Here is a 21,096-nt window from a genome sequence, read left to right as displayed (position 1 = left end):
TGGCATGAGCCCGAGGGTCCAGGATTGGGGTCACATAACAAGGAAGTTTGTGATTGATCTGAGATGTGAATAGATCTACCTGGATGCCTGGAACGAACCTGAGTATCCACCGGAGTGAAATTCTGACTCCAGGGAACTCGTCCTGGATAGTGAGCCCGTTCTCACATCCTGGCCTCCCGCTAGGTGAGGTGCTGACAGGAACCAGTTCTTTTCTGTTGCCCAGGCGAAGAAAGTGACCAGGATCTGATTCAGGTTGGGTGACTTGGATCCTCCCCTGTTTCCGTAGTGTACCTCGTCTGTGTTGTCTGACACTACTCTGATGTGGGTCGACCTCGGAGGAGTCTCTCTCTTCAGGGTCAAGAACACTGCCATGGCTTCGAGAACATTGATATGGGACTGTTTCATGGCTAGTGACCAAGAACCTGAAACATCTGATGTTCGGAGAAATCCCCCCATCCACTTAGAGACACGGCTGAATGGAATGTCACTTGTGGAGGTGGGAATTGTAGAGGAACCGCTTTGGAGAGGTTCTTCGGTTCGGACCATGGGCGTAGTCTCATTTTCCCGACAGAGGGGATCTTCGAGACCTTGTCTTCTTATAGGTACTGTAGCTCTCTTTCTCCAAAATCGATTGATGTCTTGAGTTTGGCTTTTATTAGGAGATCTGTTACTGAAGTGAATTGGGAAAGGCCGAGGATACTTTCTAGGCTCTTTGGACACCTGTTTGTGCTTGAGAAATTCTTGATCTTGGAACCTATTCCTCTTACTTTTGGAAGGGAGAGACAACGTGTGCTTCGAAAGGTCCCACTGAATGGCTAACCATTCTAAGTGGCCTGATGGTCGCAGGCGAGACTTATGGAGATTGACCCGAAATCACAGGTTGTCGAGCGATCGAAGAAATTCCTTCGTAGCTCTGTTACCTTCTATGGCCGGCCGGGCCCAAATGAGCCAACCGGCCAGATAAGCAATGATCTGTATCTCTTGGTTCCTGAGTTGTTCTAACACTGCCTCTCCCAGTTTCGTGAATATCCTGGGATCAATGTTGAGGCCGAAGGGCATGTCTTGAACACAAAGGCTTTCCTGCTTAGGTGGAAACCCAGATAAGAAGAGAAGTTTCGAGCTATAGGCGCAAGCTAATAGCGGTCGGTAAGATCGACAGAGGTGGTGACGGTCCCACGGGGAAGTAAGGTCCATACCTAAGAGATAGTCGTTTGATTGCTTTTTCTTGAGTAACCCTGTGGTGTACTCTTTCAGGACGGGAGTGTATTTCTGGGAGAAGGTCACTGGCGGAGGAGGAGGACCTTGAGGCCATTTTCATCTCAAACCGTTAGAGACTATGCTATGATCCCACAGACCGAGTCCAATGGTCACGAAAGTGGTAAAGTCTTCCCTCTACCAGGACCACCGCGTTGTGAGGGAGTGAATCTAGGTCCTTCCCTTCTCCGAGCCCCCTTTTTCCTAGGTCCGCCTTGATGTCGGGACTGTCTTCTACTCCTGTAGCTTCCTCTCTGGTGTCCATGAAAGGAGCCTGAGGGTTCGGATCTAGGGCTACATCCCAACGGAGTTGGACTGTGTACCTGGGGAATCAGTGAGGTAGACCACCTGATGATGGGGGGTCAGATACAAAATCGTCGAACCAGAGGAAGGCTGTGATGACGAGTGGGAAACCGACTATCAATTCCTGTCTGATAGAGGTCTCAGACAGAACGTACTTCCCACAACTGACCCGATCAGACCAACAAACGTGTAGGTCGAACTGGAAGGGCAGAGCCTGGAATTATCGTACCCCCCAGGCTGACAACATCCTGGTCCAGACAGATCGGGCCTGCCCTTTAGGAAATAATACCGTTACCTTCGGTACCTTGTCTAAGCTAACCAAGGCAATCTCTTTCAATCGAACGAATCCGTTGAATGGGAATTCTAGTACCTGGGAGTAAAATCTAGGTCCCCCAGAGGGAGGACGTCTATGCCCTCCAGATTTATGGTACCACCTATATCCGAGTTCCTGAACGGCACTGACTCACCACCCTACCTTAGAGCTCGTCATAGCCCCTTGGATTTCCTTAGAATGTGTTGCTTTTAGCCGTCACAGTCTATGCAGGGTAACATGAACATTAGGATCCTTTAATGGTCCTAGGTCGGTGACGTAGGTAATTGCAAAGCTGAAGGCTCAAAACTCATCCCCACATACCTGCCCGTCCATGGGGTCGTTGTCCAACCTTAGAGAGGACACTCCGAGGAGATAGGGACCTCTAGATGGAGCATTCCTTCCCAACTTCGATACCCAAGGGTGGAGAGCCTCTCTTTGCAGGCCAGAGAGAATCATCATCATCCTGATGGGAACCATGCAGGCGAACCTTCTGTAACACAAAGGGGACATAAGTCTGGATGTTCCTTGAACTTTGGTTAGCGATCCTATTCACAGGCTGGGATCAGCTGTATACTCTTAAAAAGCCATTTTAAAGACAAGTTATTTAATGTATTATCTTCTGGGGTATAGTGCGACACTTGTATTCATGAAATGTGACACTGTTGGCGCATTCGCCACTGGGTGGAAATTTATTTCTATATGAACACTATGTTGTATGGATATTTATCCATATCTAGACATAGTTAGAATTGACTATGCATAAATATAGGCATAATTAATGTATTTCTATTTGAACACTATGTTGTATGGATATTTAGGCATATTTAGACAGTTAGGATTGAATATGCATAAATATAGGCATAATTAATTTAATTCTATTTGAACACGATGTTGTATGGATATTTATCCATATTTATACATAGTTAGAATTAAATACATGCATAAGTATAGGCATAATTAATTTAATTCTATTTGAACACGATGTTGTATGGATATTTATCCATATTTATACATAGTTAGAATTAAATACATGCATAAATATAGGCATAATTAATTTAATTCTATTTGAACACGATGTTGTATGGATATTTATCCATATTTATACATAGTTAGAATTAAATACATGCATAAGTATAGGCATAATTAATTTAATTCTATTTGAACACGATGTTGTATGGATATTTATCCATATTTATACATAGTTAGAATTAAATACATGCATAAATATAGGCATAATTAATTTAATTCTATTTGAACACGATGTTGTATGGATATTTATCCATATTTATACATAGTTAGAATTAAATACATGCATAAATATAGGCATAATTAATTTAATTCTATTTGAACACGATGTTGTATGGATATTTATCCATATTTATACATAGTTAGAATTAAATACATGCATAAATATAGGCATAATTAATTTAATTCTATTTGAACACGATGTTGTATGGATATTTATCCATATTTATACATAGTTAGAATTAAATACATGCATAAATATAGGCATAGTTACGTTCATAAATAATAATTTTTTTTTTTTTTTTTTTTTTTTTTTCTTTTTTTTTCAGGTAAAACAAAAGATTGGCCACCCGTGGTCTGAGTGATCTCCGACTGTACCGGATCTCCGGTAACCATCCCCGGTACAAACAAAGGTCCGTCATAGTGACAACGTGAACCAGAGGAAATCTAATATTAACCTCAATGCTGATCGCCTGTACGATATCCGGTTAAGCCGGAGATTCGATGAAAAAGAAACCGTAATACCAGGGACTTAACCAAGAACCTAAGTGACAGAGTACTAAACGGGCAGATAAAGATGAATTCCCAAACAAGTGAACAAACAATGGCCGCCATGAAGGCCAGACGGGAATAATAAAACAGACTATACTGGATATAAAACAAAAGCCCGGTACAATAAAATACTGTCAAAACAAACTATGGTACTTAACATTGGAATGTGTGAAGATGGAGCTTCGGACATGACAAAATAGATCCATGACTGTTAAAAACGATCGAGAGCACCACAAATTACACACTATTCTATCAGTCCAAAAAGAAGGATGTAGTTCAGATGGCGCTCGCGTCGTGGCGTGGGTGGTGTGGCGCTGGTGGTTGGCAAGGGCCTTTGTATCGGCCCATCCCTTTGACAAAGGAATTAACTAAATGGAAGACAACCTGTGAATAGTGGATTTCACGCGCCTTTGCTTTATACACGACACCCTAAAGGTGCTCGCGCGAGGGTTGTAACCTCAGCATTCCATGCTTTTATCTTTCTCTGGTATAATTGGAAGGTTTTATCAGAAAAGGTATATAAGAAGGACTCTTTTCACCCGGCGCCACAGATCGACCCAGAAAATACAAAGTAATTTAGAAATATAGATATTTGTGATTTTAATGGAGTATGGCTAGAAAAAAATACAAATTACTTTTAAAATGTAACGTTTTATCTCTTTATAGTACTCAATAACATTTGATGTCACATTTTTTATAACAACACCATTTTGCATTTTTTATTTTGGTTTTCTTTATGAATTTTTTTCAAATTTTAAATAACAATAATAATAATGATGAAAAGATATGTTTGAAAAGGGTTACTATTTTTTTTCCTAATGCCAAAGGGAGTAACACTGAGTGTTAGGAATACAATTGATTGCATAGATACTCCATTAGCCTATCAGTTATCAGTTTCATTCTTAACACTCATGGTCATATCCTTCTGGAGAAAGGAGAAATGTCAACATCCTCTGCAAAATAATAATAATGTATGTGACTAGTATACATGTATTATCATTCCATTTCCAGGCCAGAGCATTCAGCCCTCCAGCAATGAATCCTCTCAACAAGCCCAGCCTACTCAGAGGAATGCCAATACAGCTTTTTTATGTAAGGCTGGTTGTGAGACAGTTCAAGAAATTGTGGTGCGAACTTGTGAGGTTTTTGCTATGCTTAAAACTATGCCAGTAAGTATGGATGAATATGTACTTAATCACCTTGATTATACAGTGTGCTCTGCTTTTATGTTCATGTTAATCACATACTTTCAAGGAGTATGTTCATATAATAAATAAGGCTATTATTATTTCAATGAATGCTACCTGATAGTCAACATGCTAAAAATAATGATGCTACAGTGTGTTGACATCTAAATAAGAATAAAGAAAGATCATTCTCTCCCTCCCCTTCCCTAACAGCCTTGTAACACCATCTTTTTCAATATTAATCTTACCCGATGATCATGTAGCTGTCAACTCTGTTGCCCGACAGAAATCTACGGTCGGGATACGCCAGCGATCGCTATACAGGTGGGGGTGTACACAACAGCGCCATCTGTGAGTAGGTACTCAAGTACTTCTTGTCAACAAGAACTCAATTTTTCCTCTGTCGTGCCTCCGGCAAGACCTACTAATACGCCGTCCCTAACTGGATTTGTTTTCACAACTTTTTGGTGAAGTACACTATTCCAGTTTTGAGCTTTCGCTATGCAGGGGTTTTATCTTCATTTCAAAACCTGAACTCGTTTTGGATAGATTTTATTATGGTGACGAAGAGAGTATGGACTCTCTTTCACTTTTAAATGGCCGACCCTTCCCTTAGACGGAAGTGTTGGTGTCGAAGAGAGTTTAGACTCTCTTTCACTTTTTATGACCCACCCTTCCCTTAGACGGAAGTGTGTTTAGGTTTTTGGTAATTTTGCTTAACAAAGTTATAGATTTATTTTATATCTCTCCGCCATTTATAGGACCTTTCCTAATAGTAGGCGGTCCTTACTTGGAACCGAAGTTAATTACATTGAGCCCGTCATATCGTTTTTCCTGTTAAGAATTTATGCTATTTTAATTTTAATGTTTTTGAAAGAATTTCTTTGATAGTCTCGTACTGTTTTCAAAGTTGAACTAACGTTTTGTTTAGTCTCCGCAGTTGTTGACGTTCAGAACGTTCAACTTGCGCTCTATCGTTACGATAGAGAGAGAGTATTTCACGGTTTCACGTTGCAGTAAGAGTAAACCGATTCTAGCGTTTCGTTCATTCTTTCTTAGCTTAAATGGTTTTAATTCTAATAAAGGAACTTTTTATTTGGGAAACCTTTCAGTTTTTTTCCTTTAACAAATAATATGTTTTAACGATATATATAATTGGGTAATCTCTCTGGTTCTAAGTCAAGAGAGAGAGAGAGAGAGATAGAGACGGAGGGAGAGAGAGGAGGATAAACGTTTCGTTCAAGCGGGTAACGTTGTTCTCGTTTTTTGCTCTTCTCCCTAGTCGCTATAGGGGAAGAAGGTAAAACGTTTCTAGAGTTTTATTCTTGTTCCCAGGCTTTATGCGGTGAGAGATTTTAAACGTAGTTTATTTAATCTAGTGTTTAGTCTCTTTTCCAGCCACTGAATTCTTTATCTTTCATTATGTTTTTCTGTTACATTGTAATACTGTTTTCGCAATTACTACCTTTTAATGAAGGATAGGATTGCGTGTTTCAGGTACAAACCACTTAAAGTTCGAGTTCAGTGAAATAAGTGCAAACAGAAAATCAAAAGTGATAAAGTGATATGCGCAAAGTGTTACAGTGTTTCGTTCGAGGGTTCGTCTGTTCGTGCCAGTTGTTCACCTAGTCCGATACCTCTTACAAGCTCCCAAGCCCAGGGGAGAAGTAATGTCGAAGGACTTATGGGTTCCACAGGCCTTGATCAACGAACAGACGTTTCCCTCCGTGGTTTCGGGTGTATCTACACACGTTGCCGACGTGATCACCCCACCCACACAAAGACGAGAGAGCCCATTTATTCCTCGTCTGCGGAAGAGGTTTCTCGCAGAAACCATGGACCAAATCTTGCAGCTTTTAAGTGCAAGTCGGTCCCTTCCGCGCAAGTCCAACGGCCTAGGTGTAGCCACTGGGTCAGTTCGGACTCGCTGCAGTACGACAACTGCACACCTCCCAAGAGAGGCAAGGTGGTACCGCAACAGGCAGTAACTCCGTCTGTTGCCGCACCAGCTGTTTTAGACCCTCAGTCACAACGGACAGTAGCTCCGTTTGTTGTTGTCTTTCATAGACCCTAGTGGTCCATGCTGCAGACTATACAGTCTCAGCTTGCTCCTTCATGCAGGAGTATCGTGCTGGAAGGTTGACAATGCACCTGTTAACCTACAACCCGCCGAGGTTGTGCGCTCAGCAGATACTGCGGCTGCCTGCTCCCACCCTCCACCTGTGAGAGCTCCACCACCGATGCGCAGTCCACCCTGCCAGACGCATGTTCTTGCTGCACCATCTGCTAACATGCGTGAGCTACCGCATCAGCAGTGGGAAGGTTCTGTAGAGCTGCCGGGTTCCAGCACTATGCGGCATTCTCCGCAGTCCATGCAGCATGCTCTGCATACCTTACAGCATGCTCCGCATACCATGCAGCATGAGCCGCATACCTTACAGCATGCTCCGCATACCATGCAGCATGAGCCGCATACCTTACAACATGCTCCGCATACCATACCGCATGCTCCTCAACCCACCGCAGCCCCTCCCACGCACCAGCACTCTGCTTTTGTTGTTGCCAGCTCCCACACTCCGACTGCGGAGAAGGTTGACGATGCACCCGTGGGCCTACACCTCCCACGGTTGTGCGCCCGGCATGGCTTCCTGCTCTCACACTCTTGTTGTGAGAGCTCCTCCACCCATGCACAGTCAACCCTGCCAGATGTATGATGACTCCCACACACAGAGCACTCCGTTGCCGTGCGTGAGCTACCACAAGCTGCCGTGTTTTGACACGGTGTGTCAGCCTCCGCAACACACTGTGGTTACCGCCACTCGCCAGCAGCAAACTAGTCAGTCAGGAGTTGAGGCTTCCCCACACAACTTTGGTTGTTGCCAACTCACAGACTGTCATACAGTTACATGACGTTGCCTTCTGGTCTGCTACTTATACACCAGTGCTGTATGTCCTCACGCTCCTGTTGTGGTTGACAGTTCAGTTTTTGACAGTTCACAGACTGTCAAGCAGTTTCATAACGTTGCCTTCTGGTCTGCTGCTTTTGCACCAGTGAAACCCTCACTGAGAGAACCTAGCTTTTCTCGGATATGGTTCCTGTAGATGAGAAAGTGCTGTTCTCCCTCCTTCTGATATTCCCTTGAGGACTCTGTCATTTGGAGAGGAGCCTTAAGCTGCTTAGCCTCCTATGGACTTTTATTTAAGCATAACATGCTTCCAGGGAGGGTAAATGGTTCCGCTTCAGTCGCTAACCCCGTCTGTTGCCACACCTGCTCACATAGACCTTGGGCTTTGTTGCAAGACATGCAGTCCAAGCTTAGTCCTTGATAGAGGATTTTTTACGGAGAAGACCCTTCTTGCCAACGACCTTCCTACCGGTTGGTTGTACGCCCTGTTGACGCTGAGGTATCCTACTCACGTCCGCCAGTTGAGATGGTTCCTCCACCGGTGCGACCCAGTGTGGGTTGCCAGTCGCACGTTGATGTTATGCTACTCTCGGAGGTGGTTGTGGACGTTCAGTGTGTCACTGGGAAGACGTTCAACAACCAGCAGAGGTGACTTGTTGTGACGCAGTGCGGCAACCTCAGCAACCCGATAAGGGGTTGTCTGTACTACCCAGACAGTCTAGACAGTTTCGGGTTGTCGCTGTACTTCCTCGTTTCCCCATGGTTGACAGTTCACAGACTGTGCAGCAGTACCATGATCTTGTGTCCGGCTCCGTCACGCATCCACCAGTGCGACCGGATTCAGCGAGTCAGACGTTGCCCACTCCGTTGCCGTTTCCTCATCAGTTTCGGATGAGGAACCCTCTGATGAGGACATGGCTGAACAAGAAGATCAATCCCCAGCCCTGCTATCCATCCAGAAGATGCTGAAGAAGGAATACGGCCCTGTCAGGCTGTGGATGAGTCTGGTTAGGACACTGTCATCCGTGGTGCATTTGGTGTCACTTGGAAGACTACACCTCCGTCCTCTTCGGTTTCATCTAGCTCTTCACTGGAAAAGGACAAGACGCTAGAAGCGGTCTCGATCCCGGTTTCCGGAAGATAAGTCTGGTCTAACCTGAGGAAAGGACTTTATCAACCTTTTACAGGGTCTTCCCCTGACTGTTCAGACTCCCAACCACGTTCTCTTCTCAGACGCATCGGACGTAGGCTGGGGTGCGACCTTAGGCGGTAGGGAATGCACGGGATTATGGAACTCGCGTCAAAGGACAATGCATTTTAACTGCAAGAAGCTTTTGGCAGTAAGTCTGACCTGGAAAAGCTTCAGGTCTCTCCTTCAAGACAAAGTAATGGAGGTCAACACGGACAACTCCCTGCTTTGATGTTCATCTCCTAGCAAGGAGGGACCTACTCTCTGACATGGTGCGAGTTCGCTAGTGACCTCCTCTCCTGTTCAACAGGTCTAGACTTTTCACTAGTAACAAATTTCTTCCAAGGCAACTTGAATGTCTTAGCAGTTTGTCTCAGTAGGAAGGGACAATAATTCCAACATATTGGACCCTCCACAGAGATGTATGCAAGAGACTTTGGGTCACCTGGGGCCATCCAACCATAGATCTCTTCGCAACCTCGATGTCCAAGAGGCTCTCAACAGACCCAGCAGTGGTTCTTTTAGATGCCTTTCTACTAGATTAGTCTCATCTAGATCTATATGCATTCCCTCCGTTCTAGTTTGTCAACAAGGTACTGCAGAAGTTCGCCTCTCACGTTGGGACAAAGTTGACACTAGTTGCTTCCCTCTGGCCCGCGAGAGAATAACTTACCGAGGTACTTCGATGGCTAGTAGACGTTCCCAGAACTCTTCCCCTAAGGGTGGACCTGCTACGTCTGCCACGCGTAAGAAGGTACTCCAAGGCCTCCACGCTCTTCGTCTCACTGCCTTCAGAGTATCGAAAGACTCTCGAGAACTAGAGGTTTTTCGAAGGAGGCAACCAGAGCGATTGTTAGAGCAAGGAGAACATCCACCCTTAGAGTCTACCAATCGAAGTGGGGAATCTTCCTAAACTGGTGCAAGTCAGTATCCGTATCCTCGACCAGTACCTCTGTAACTCAAATAGCTGACTTCCTCTTATATCTGAGAAAAGAGCGATCTCTTTCAGCTCCCACTTTCAAGGGTTACAGAAGCATGTTGGCATCAGTCTTCCGTCACAGAGGCTTAGATCTTTTTAACAATAAAGATCTACAGGACCTCCTTAAGTCTTTTGAGACCACGAAGGAGCGTCGTTTGGTTACACCTGGTTGGAATTTAGATGTGGTTCTAAGATTCCTTATGTTAGACAGGTTCGAACCACTTCAATCAGCCTCCCTGAAAGATCTCACCTTTAAGACTCTTTTCCTGATATGCTTTACCAGCTAAAAGAGTCAGTGAGATTCATGCCTTCAGCAAGAACATCGGATTTTCATCCGAAACGGCTACATGTTCTACATCTTGGTTTTCTAGCCAAACACGAGCTGCCTTCTCGGCCTTGACCAATATCGTTCGTTATTCCAAACTTATCGATATGGTTGGAAATGAACTAGAAAGAGTATTATGTCCTGTAGAGCTCTTAAGTTCTATTTTAAAAACCTTTATGAGGCCCGTCTGAAGCTTTATGGTGTTCAGTTAAGAATTCATCTTTGCCTATGTCAGAGAATTCTTTATCCTATTATTTTCAGACTGTTAATACGAGAAGCTCATTCCCTTCTGAATGAGGAAGACCAAGCTTGGCTGAAGGTAAGGACACACGAAGTTAGAGCTATCACAACTTCCGTGACCTTTTAATAAAATAGATCTCTGCAAAATATTTTCGACGCAACCTTTTGGAAAAGCTAATCAGTGTTCGCGTCTTTTATCTTAAGAATGTCCAGTCTCTTTACGAGAACTGCTACAGTCTGGGACCATTCGTAGCAACGAGTGCAGTAGTGGTGGGGGCTCCACCACTACAATTCCCTAATTCCAGAACCTTTTTAATCTTTCTCTTGAAATATTTCTGGGTTGTCCGGAAGGCTAAGAAGCCTTCCGCATCCTGGTTGATTTGGCGGGTGGTCAAATTCTTTCTTGAGAAGCGCCTAGATTAGAGGTTGTGATGAGGTCCTTTAGTATGGGTTGCAGCCCTTAATACTTCAGCACCTAGGAGTCGCTCAGCATCCTAAGAGGATCGCTAGGCTCAGTAAGGAAGACGTACTTAAAAAGGCAGAGTAATGGTTCAAGTCGACTTCCTTACCAGGTACTTATTTATTTTATGTTTGTTATTTTGAATAACGGCTAAAATAAGATACGGGATACTTAGCTTCTTTGTTAACATGTATGCTGGTCTCCACCCACCACCCTGGGTGTGAATCAGCTACATGATCATCGGGTAAGATTAATATTGAAAAATGTTATTTTCATTAGTAAAATAAATTTTTGAATATACTTACCCGATGATCATGAATTTAAGGACCCGCCCTTCCTCCCCATAGAGAACCAGTGGACCGAGGAGAAAATTGAGTTCTTGTTGACAAGAAGTACTTGAGTACCTACTCACAGATGGCGCTGTTGTGTACACCCCCACCTGTATAGCGATCGCTGGCGTATCCCGACCGTAGATTTCTGTCGGGCAACAGAGTTGACAGCTACATGATCATCGGGTAAGTATATTCAAAAATTTATTTTACTAATGAAAATAACATATTGCAAGAAATACTAACTACCGTGACTGTGGGTACTAAGAAATTCATGAAATAATCGTTGCCTACACAGACTGCACCCTAGCCTCTCAAGCGTGACTTATTTTTGTTTGGTCCTACACATTATAAAACATCGTTCTTTAATAGGAGTTGATATAGATGAAGCCGGAAACAGCTATTTTAACTTTAAACAAGATGGTAATAGTTGCTGGAGGAAGGAGGGTAGAAGTATTTGCCACACGCTGGTTTAAACAAGATGGTAATAGTTGCTGGAGGAAGGAGGGTAGAAGTATTTGCCACACGCTGGTCGCTCTTTGGTCAGGATGAAAGGCGCTGCACTTCTCTCTTTTCCTGAACAATCAACCTATCTCCCTCTCTTTTACAAAAAGAGAGAAACAGTGCATGCTTAAAACTATCCTACACTAGGAAGAAGTAACGGTACGTATTTTTCTCTGTCTCGTACTGAATGGAGTGCCCTTGACAGAAGTTGTGAACACTGCTATACCTGATTCAAAGAAGCCGTTGAAGATCAAGAAGACCAATTAGCCAGTGTTTGCTGGGTCTCCCATCTGTCTCCCCGCTTATGCAAAGGAGGTACAGTTCACACCGAGAACGTATCCACCTGGGAAGGGGTCCTGATATGTTCTCCCCTTGTACACGAGGGAGAGATGGAACGTACAGGGAGTGTTCCCATCCCTTGGAATGTATATCAGTAGGCGGTGCAAGTACTCATATGCCTGTTACCAGTGCTTGGTCTCAATCAGTACCAAACACACACACCTTCAGTCAGACTGAAGGGCTCTGTCATCCTTTCTTCCCTTCTGCACATTCAGAGCACATCTAAGGATCTTCCTCTAAGAAGATTTCTACCTCGAAGAAAAGAGAATTCATTTGTGCTGGAAGAGGAACATACAATCGGTCTCCTATCTTGTATGAGTAACAAGATCTTCCCTCACGCAAGCGTGAACATAAGATGATCCAAGGTCTCCTCTCACGTGGGCTCTATAAATTCAGACTTACTTGCTTGGTCTCCATTAGCTCCTTCATCGTGTGACCGGTCATTGTGTAGTCAGTCCCTGCACAGTCAAAATCCATTAGCGATTAGAAACCATTCGCGATCAGTGGCAGTGCAATCGGAAACTTCGCTCTCGTTCTTTGTGTGATCATGACTTTTGAGTCACCTAGGAACTAGGTAACCTTTTAACTGTTCCACCCCAACACTCCTAGTCCAAACAGCGTTCTATCAACGCACCTAGATCCTTCTAAGCACCAAGATCAGAGATTTTTTAATGTCTATGTTATACAGGTAGTCCTTGGGTTACAAGAGAGAGATGCTTCTGTGTCATGGTGTAAGTTGAATTTCAACGTAAGCCAGAACTCACATAAGTACAGTACTGCAGTATCCCCCCCCCCCCTTTGGGCTAATGGAGTATAGGACCTGAAACACACATTATTGCATGGAAACATAACTAAGACCTAAAGAAAATGTGGAGAGCATAAATGTACTGTTCTGTAGAATCTTTTGAAACAGTAAAAAAAATATGCAGTAAAATTTCTTTTAACCAGCACCCAATACATAGGCAAGCCTGATTAACTGGCACATATTGACCAAGATTTATTTGTTAAATATTATCTAGAATTTGTCAACAAATGTCGCTTTAGAGTGTTGAGCTTTATCTCCGATACCTGTACATACTGTTATTATTCTTCGGGACAAAAATGCTTCTCTTTCATGTTTACCATCTGAAATGTCAAGAAATATTGTGGTACATGATGATGATGATGATGGGAAAGTTATTAATTGATTACTAATTCCTATTTCAAAATCATGAAGATTGCTCTGTAGGTATAGAAATAATAAGTTTTATGATAAAAATCATGTTAATTACCAGTTCACTGGCCTCCTTTGGCTGAAATCAGTTTGTAATGTATTTATTATGCAAGGACCTAATATTGTACTCTATATTATTATTATTATTATTATTATTATTATCATTATCATTATCATTATTATTATTTTTATTATTATTATTATTATTATTATTATTATTATTATTATTATTATTACTAGCCAATCTATAATTCTGGTTAGAAAAGCAAAATGCTGCAATCCTAAGGGCTCCATCATAGAAAGCAGCCCTGTGAGGAAAGAAAATGAGGAAATAAATAAACTATACATGAGAAATAATGTATTAAAAATATTAGATATTTTAAAATCAGTAACAATGTTAAAATAGATCTGTCATGTATAAACTATGAAAAGAGAATTACTTCAGCCTATTCAACTGAAAAGAATTTGCAACAAGTTTGAACTTCTAAATTTTAAATATTTAACTTAGCCGGTGAATATATAATAGCTGCTGCTCCAGCGGCTCGACAGAAAAACACACAAAAACTCGCGAGCGATCGCTATGAAGGTTGCGGGTGTGCCCACCAGCGCCAACTATCGGCCAGATACCGCATATGTATGTAAACAAGCCTCAATTCTTCTCTGTCGGCCTTAACGACAAGACGTATCATTACTCGCTGTATAACCTGGAGTTTTCTCAACATATTTGGTGAAGTACTTCATTTTGGTTTGAGCTTTCCCAGTGCAGGTGTTTTTCCTCAACTTAAACTCTTGAACTCTTTGTTGGACAGATTTAATTGTAGATGACTTGGATTGTTTTTTGGACTTTCTTTGACTAATTCAAAATGGCTGACGCTTCTCAAGCCCCTAGATTTCGTAAGTGTAATGCTAGGGATTGCAATAGGCGTCTTCCAAAGGCCTCTCTCGACCCACATACTGTGTGTTCTAATTGTCGGGGTAAAACCTGTCAATTAGGAGATCGGTGTGAGGAATGCGTGGGCCTTTCGGAATTCGATTGGCTCGAATACGACAAGTATTCTCGTAAACTAGAGAGAGATAGGGTAAGGAGGAGTTCCTCTAGATCAGTAGATTTTTCCTCACCCCATGCCCCTGAACCTAATCCTTCCCCTGTAGTGGTTGTGCCTGAACCCCCTACTGGCACTCAGGAACCATCGATGCGAGACATGTTACGTGCCATTCATGCCTTGGGTGAAAGAGTTGAGTCGTTAGCTACAGATCGTAATCAACTCATGGCTGACGTTAAAGATCTAAAGTGTCAGAGTGCCACAGCGGAAAATCGTGGGAAAGTGATTAGTGCGCAAAGTGTTTTCAGTGTTGCGACCGAGGGTTCGTCTGTTCGTGCCTGTCGTTCGCCTAGTCCGAGACCTCTTGCAAGCTCCCAAGCCCAGGGGAGAAGTAATGTCGTACGACTTATGGGTTCGAGAGGCCTTGATCAGCGAACAGACGTTCCCTCTATGGTAACAGGCGTGTCTCATCAAGATCGCCCCTACCATAAGACGAGAGAGACCATTTTCTCCTCGTCATCCGAAGGCTTTTCGCATAAGAAACCGTGGAGCAAGGTTTCAAGGCCCCTTAAGCGAAAGTCGGTCCCTTCAGGACAGGTCCAGCGTCCTGGTTGTAGCCATTGGGACAGCTCTGACCCTTTGCAGTCATCGGAAGACTGCTCGCCGCCTAAGCAGCAACGTTACACAGGCTCAGAGAGTCTTGGTGTAGGCAAGGTTGTGCAGTCTCAGACGTTAACCCCGTCTTTTACCGCACCCATTCCCGTTGATCCTAAATGGGTTGTGCTGCAAGACATGCAGATCAAGCTCGCCTCCCTTATGGAAGACTATTCTGCTGAAAAGGTTCACGATGATCCTCGCCACTTAACTCATCGAGATCCTGGCCTTCAGCCGCCAAAACGAGCCTTTGCTCGTCCTATTGACGTTGGCGTTGCTAAGTCACGTCAGTCACGCTTTGTAGAGCCTCACTCGATGCAGTCACGTGTTGACTTTCAGCCGCATATGGACGTTCAGCCACTTCCTAATGCTCTTGTTGACGTTCAGGACGTTCGCCAACCAGCGGAGTTGACTTGTTTTGACGCTGAGCGTCAACCACCGCAGTCTAGAGTTGTTTTGACTGCTCAGTCTAGGCAGTCAAAACAGTCTCGAGTTGACGTCGAGCGTCCTCCCGCTCCTGTTGTTGTTGACAGTCAGGCTGTTAAGCAGTTACATGACGTAGCGTCCTGGACTGCTACTAATGCACCAGTGCGTGTGGACTCTGCGTGTCAAGCATTGCCAACCCCTTTGCTTGTTACTCAGCAGTTGTCGGATGAGGATCCTTCAGATGAGGACGTTGCTGACCCTCATCATGATGATCATCCTTCGGATGTAGACGAACCTAGAACGGTTCCTCCTTCAATGGACTTTAAGAAAGTCATGTTAATTTTCAAGGAGCTTTTTCCCGATCACTTTGTCACTGTTGCTCCTCGTTCGCCGCCGTCTGAGTTTGCTCTAGGCTTACCTGCTAACATGCCAGCCTTTACTAAGCTAGTGCTCTCTCGCTCTTCCAAGAGAGCTTTACGACTTTTAGGCGACTGGTTGGATACCAGGAGGAGTTTGGGGAAGACGGCCTTTGCCTTCCCTCCGTCAAAGCTCTCGTCTAGATCGAGCGTCCGGTATGCCACGGGAGAAGTTCTCGGCTTGGGAGTCCCTGTCTCTGCCCAGGGTGACTTCTCAAGCCTCGTAGACTCTCCCCGCCGCCTAGCCATGAGACGCTCGAAGATTAGTTGGTCCTCCTCGGACCTTGACCATCTGCTGAAAGGCGTATACAGGGCCTTTGAAGTTTTCAACTTCCTTGACTGGTCATTGGGAGCTTTAAGTAGGAAAATCTCATCGGCTGATAGAGATGTTTCCTTACTGATAATGTCATGTATGGATAAAGCCATCCGCGATGGTTCCAATGAGCTCGCCTCCTCTTTCACGTCGGGAGTCTTAAAGAAGCGAGAGTCCCTTTGCTCTTTTCTTTCGGCAGGAGTTACTCCCTGTCAGAGATCAGAACTGCTCTTTGCTCCCTTATCAAAGTTTTTGTTTCCGCAACAATTGGTTAAGGACATAGCTTCTTCGCTTGTGCAGAAGGACACCCATGACTTGATGGCGTCCTCTGCTCGCAAAGGGACTCCTTCTACATCCTTTGCTGTTAGACCCAGGATCGACACTCCGGCATCCAGATTTATCCCGCCCTTTCGTGGCAGAGCTCCCAGCAGGGGAAGTACTCGTGCCGAGGGAAAGAGAGGAAAGAAGAGAGGAGCCAAGTCCTCACGTGGCAGAGTCTGACTGCCCACAGCCTCAGACAGCAGTAGGAGCCAGATTGAAGAGCTTCTGGCAGGCCTGGGAGAAGAGGGGCGCAGACCAACAGTCTGTTCGGTTGCTCAGAGAGGGGTACAAAATTCGCTTTGTACGCAAACCTCCTCTAGCGACAACCCCCATCGACCTCTCTCCCAGGTACCGAGAGGAGTCAAAGAGACAAGCCCTAAACCTAGAAGTGTCTCTGTTGCTAGAGAAGGGAGCGGTGGTGAAAGTCTCGGACCTTCAATCACCGGGGTTTTACAATCGTCTCTTCCTAGTCCCAAAGAAGACAGGAGGTTGGAGACCGGTGCTAGACGTCAGTGCGCTCAACGTCTTTGTTACGAAAACAAAGTTCACTATGGAGACCACGAAGTCAGTCTTAGCAGCGGTCAGAAAGGGAGACTGGATGGTCTCTCTCGACCTACGAGATGCGTACTTCCACATCCCTATACACCCAGATTCCCAACCGTTTCTGAGGTTTGTTTTCAAGAATGTGGTATACCAGTTTCGGGCCCTGTGCTTTGGCCTAAGTCCTGCTCCTCTTGTGTTTACGAGGCTTATGAGGAATGTAGCAAAATTCCTCCATTTATTGGGAATCCGAGCCTCCCTGTACTTGGACAACTGGCTTCTCAGAGCTTCGTCCAGTCATCGCTGTCTGCAGGATCTTCATTGGACATTGGATCTGGCCAAGGAATTGGGACTTTTGGTCAACCTAGAAAAGTCCCAGCTGATTCCATCCCAAACTATACTGTATTTAGGGATGGAGATTCGCAGTCCAGTTTTTCGGGCTTTTCCGTCTGCCACCCGAATAGATCAAGCCCTGCTCAAAGTCCAACTAATGTTGAAGAGAGAACGGTGCTCAGTCAGGAATTGGATGAGTCTAGTAGGAGCTCTATCATCCCTGGAGCAGTTTGTCTCGCTAAGAAGACTACACCTTCGGCCTCTCCAGTTCCATCTAGCCTTTCACTGGAACAAGGACAAGACGTTAGAGACGGTCTCAATCCCGGTCTCCGAACCAGTAAAGGCATGCCTGAAATGGTGGAACGACAATATCAGTCTGAGAGAGGGACTTTCCCTAGCAGTTCAGAACCCAAACCACGTACTATTCTCAGACACGTCGGATTTGGATTGGGGTGCGACCCTGGACGGTCGGGAATGCTCAGGTCTGTGGACCTCAAGTCAGAGGAGCATGCACATCAACGGCAAGGAGCTTTTGGCAGTCCACTTGGCCTTGATGAAATTCGAAAGTCTCCTTCGAAACAAAGTGGTAGAGATCAACTCCGACAATACCACAGCCTTGGCGTACATCTCCAAGCAAGGAGGCACCCACTCCCTCACGCTGTACGAGATCGCAAGGGACCTGCTCATTTGGTCAAGAGATCGAGGCATCTCCCTGTTAACGAGGTTTATCCAGGGCGACTTGAACGTCTTAGCAGACTGTCTCAGTCGGAGGGGTCAGGTAATTCCTACGGAATGGACCCTCCACAAGGACGTGTGCAAGAGTCTTTGGGCGACTTGGGGTCAACCCACCATAGACCTCTTTGCCACCTCGATGACCAAGAGACTTCCAATCTATTGCTCTCCAGTCCCAGACCCAGCAGCAATACACATAGACGCATTTCTCCTAGATTGGTCTCATCTGGACTTATATGCATTCCCACCATTCAAGATTGTCAACAAGGTACTGCAGAAGTTCGCCTCTCACGAAGGGACAAGGTTGACGTTGGTTGCTCCCCTCTGGCCCGCGAGAGAGTGGTTCACCGAGGTACTTCGATGGCTGGTAGACTTTCCAAGAAGTCTTCCTCTAAGGGTAGATCTATTACGTCAGCCCCACGTAAAGAATGTCCATCAAAGCCTCCCCGCTCTTCGTCTGACTGCCTTCAGACTATCGAAAGACTCTCAAGAGCTCGAGGCTTTTCGAAGGAGGCAGCCAGTGCGATTGCAAGAGCGAGGAGAGCTTCTACCATTAGAGTATACCAGTCGAAGTGGGAAGTCTTTCGAGACTGGTGCAAGTCAGCATCTGTGTCCTCGTCCAGTACCTCTGTAGCCCAAATCGCAGATTTTCTTTTACATCTTAGAAAGGTTTGCTCCCTCTCAGCTCCCACGATTAAGGGCTACAGGAGCATGTTGGCTTCGGTCTTTCGGCATAGAGGCTTAGATCTTTCCAACAATAAAGATCTCCTTAAGTCTTTCGAGACCTCTAAGGAACGTCGTTTGGCAACTCCTGGATGGAACTTAGACGTGGTCCTAAGGTTCCTCATGTCAGACAGGTTTGAGCCATTACATTCAGCCTCCCTGAAGGATCTCACCCTCAAGACACTTTTCCTAGTGTGCTTGGCTTCGGCTAAAAGGGTCAGTGAACTTCATGCCTTCAGTAAGAACATCGGCTTTTCTACAGAAAAAGCCACTTGTTCACTTCAACTTGGTTTCCTGGCCAAAAATGAACTGCCTTCTCGTCCTTGGCCTAAATCTTTTGATATTCCTTGCTTATCAGAGATCGTAGGCAACGAACTGGAAAGAGTATTATGTCCTGTTAGAGCTCTTAAGTTCTATTTAGCTCGTACTAAGTCATTACGAGGTAAATCTGAGGCATTATGGTGCTCAGTTAAGAAACCATCATTGCCTATGTCAAAGAATGCTTTGTCATATTTTATCAGATTTTTAATACGAGAAGCTCATTCTCACTTGAATGAGAAAGACCGATGTTTGCTTAAGGTTAAGACGCACGAAGTTAGAGCTATAGCAACCTCCGTGGCCTTCAAGCAAAATAGATCTCTGCAAAGTATTATGGACGCGACTTTTTGGAGAAGCAAGTCAGTGTTCGCGTCATTTTACTTAAAAGATGTCCAGACTCTTTACGAGGACTGCTACACACTGGGTTCATTCGTTGCAGCGAGTGCAGTAGTGGGTGAGGGTTCTACCACTACACTTCCCTAATTCCAATATCCTTTTTAATCTGTCTCTTGAAATGTTTTTAATATTGTTTTTTGGGTTGTACGGAAGGCTAAGAAGCCTTTCGCATCCTGGTTGATTTGGCGGGTGGTCAAAGTCATTTCTTGAGAGCGCCCAGATTAGGGGTTTGATGAGGTCCTGTTTGTATGGGTTGCAGCCCTTGATACTTCAGCTCCTGGGAGTCTTTCAGCATCCTAAGAGGATCGCTGGGCTTCGTGAGGAAGACAGACTTACAAGGCAGAGTAATCGTCTAAGTCAACTTCCTTACCAGGTACCTATATATTTGGGTTTTGTTATATTATAACTGTCAAAAACTCTAAGCATATATGCTGTAAACTTAATTAACTCTGGTCTCTACCCACCACCTTGGGTGTGAATCAGCTATTATATATTCACCGGCTAAGTTAAATATTTAAAAATGATATTTTAATTATAAAATAAATTTTTGAATATACTTACCCGGTGAATATATAAATTAAAGGCCCTCCCTTCCTCCCCAATAGAGACGCAGCGGGACGAGAAGAATTGAGGCTTGTTTACATACATATGCGGTATCTGGCCGATAGTTGGCGCTGGTGGGCACACCCGCAACCTTCATAGCGATCGCTCGCGAGTTTTTGTGTGTTTTTCTGTCGAGCCGCTGGAGCAGCAGCTATTATATATTCACCGGGTAAGTATATTCAAAAATTTATTTTATAATTAAAATATCATGTTTCATAAATTTAAAGTTGAAATATTTGTGATAAGTCTTCCCACTCTTTATTATTTTATTTCTCACTTAGCTTCCAAGTGGTACAACCCAGGGAAACAACTTAAGCCACGATAAAAAGCTACGCATTCAAGATTATCTAAATTGCATTCAACGTCAGTTCAAAACACTTAGAGCTATATATACTAGAGTTAATGATGACTGTGCTGGGATGGAATATACACACATAGAGGTAAGGTATTTTCAACATTATTTTGGGGTGTTATCATTTCTGAATACTTTTCAACTTTTTTTTATATTTTGTTCATGCTCTGCATATACACAATTTTCTTAAAAAGAAACTGATTGTTTAGAAGCACCATACCTTTCCTTGTCATGGTAAATGTAAAGTATTACCATACAGTATCTAATTAAAGTACACCGTCTGTCAAATGGGTATTGTGTTTATGATATTTTGTGCTAGTTAAAACCTCCATTTGGAGATCATTTTTACACACCTTTGTTACACTGGTAGCTTATTCTGTGCAATGTGTGTTTCTTTACATTATGAATGTTTAGTAAACCAGCGTGACTCTGTGATATCATTGATGTTCTTTATAATAATGTACCTTAATACATACATACATATACCAAAGGCACTTCCCCCAATTTTGGGGGGTAGCCGACATCAACAAAGAAACAAAACAAAAAGGGGACCTCTACTCTCTACGTTCCTTCAGCCTAACCAGGGAC

General features: G+C 44.2%; 1 protein-coding gene across 2 annotated transcripts in view; it reads left to right on the top strand.

Moving 5' to 3' along the window:
- Positions 1 to 21,096, top strand: part of LOC137649970 (mediator of RNA polymerase II transcription subunit 30-like) — a 128,962-nt gene that overhangs the window by 63,922 nt on the left and 43,944 nt on the right. For both annotated transcript variants that reach the window (XM_068382956.1, XM_068382957.1), the window contains exons 3-4: positions 4,679 to 4,836; positions 20,438 to 20,596. In XM_068382956.1, the coding sequence (XP_068239057.1) occupies positions 4,679 to 4,836; positions 20,438 to 20,596 (317 nt within the window). The remainder of the gene's footprint in view (positions 1 to 4,678; positions 4,837 to 20,437; positions 20,597 to 21,096) is intronic.

Source organism: Palaemon carinicauda, chromosome 11, assembly GCF_036898095.1.
Source record: "Palaemon carinicauda isolate YSFRI2023 chromosome 11, ASM3689809v2, whole genome shotgun sequence".
In the NCBI taxonomy this organism is placed as follows: domain Eukaryota; kingdom Metazoa; phylum Arthropoda; class Malacostraca; order Decapoda; family Palaemonidae; genus Palaemon; species Palaemon carinicauda.
This window is presented reverse-complemented; position numbering and strand designations above follow the sequence as displayed.